Source organism: Vigna radiata, chromosome 4, assembly GCF_000741045.1.
Source record: "Vigna radiata var. radiata cultivar VC1973A chromosome 4, Vradiata_ver6, whole genome shotgun sequence".
NCBI lineage: Eukaryota > Viridiplantae > Streptophyta > Magnoliopsida > Fabales > Fabaceae > Vigna > Vigna radiata.
Window position 1 is genome coordinate 7,484,089 of NC_028354.1, and position 935 is coordinate 7,485,023.

At 38.9% G+C, this 935-nt stretch overlaps 1 protein-coding gene across 1 annotated transcript; it reads right to left on the reverse strand.

Moving 5' to 3' along the window:
* Positions 1 to 431: 431 nt before the first annotated feature.
* LOC111241510 (uncharacterized mitochondrial protein AtMg00810-like) lies at positions 432 to 935 on the reverse strand. Its single transcript, XM_022780140.1, has one exon. It carries the CDS (start codon positions 933 to 935, stop codon positions 432 to 434), a length of 504 nt encoding a protein of 167 aa, XP_022635861.1.

Below are 935 nucleotides of genomic sequence, written 5' to 3' on the forward strand. Positions count from 1 at the left end.
GAATCCTTCTAGATAGGATTTTCTAGAATTCTGTTTGGACCTTCTCTAGTCTTGGGCCTTCAATCTAGTCTTGGGCTTTTATCTTATAGGCCCAATTTATATTCTAACTCTTTTTTTTAGGAGCTTCTACATTCTTCTAGAATTTGTATTACACTTTAACACTCCTCCTTAATGCAAATTCAGTAACTCCCGTGCGTAGTAGTTCAAATCTTGGTCGCGGTAATGCATTCGTAAAGATATCTGCAATTTGATCTTCTGTTGGGTAGTATTTGAGTCGAATTTGCTTAGTTGTCTCTTCATCTCGGATGAAGTGATATTTAATGGCTATATGTTTTGTTCTTTGATGATGGACTGGATTTTTTGCTATTGCAATTGCCGATTTGTTGTCGCAATAGATAATAGTCGGCTTGTCTTGTGGTTCACCCATTTCTTCAAGTATTCTTCGTAGCCATATTGCTTGACTTGTGGTTTATTGCTTGACTTGTGGTTTCAGCAGCTGCTACATACTCTGCTTCTGCTGTTGATTGTGTCACGATTGCTTGCTTCTTTGATGCCCAAGATAAAATACCGGATCCTAGTGAGAAAGCGTATCCTGACGTACTCTTCATGTCGTCCATTGATCCTGCCCAATCACTATCTGTGTAGCCAATCATCCTTGAGTTAGTCATGGTTTTGTACCATATGCCAAACTCCTTTGTGCCTTGTAGATATCTTAAAATTCTTTTTCCTACTCCATAATGAATCTGACTTGGCTCTTGCATGAATCTTGATAGAAGACTTATAGCATACATAATGTCTGGTTGTGTGGCTGTGAGATATAGAAGACTTCCAATTAAACTTCTGTAGCGTGATGCATCTGCCTCTTGTGCTCCATCATCTTTTTGTAGTTTCTCGTTTACCACCAACGGTGTAGCGACAGGTTTAGAACCATTCAT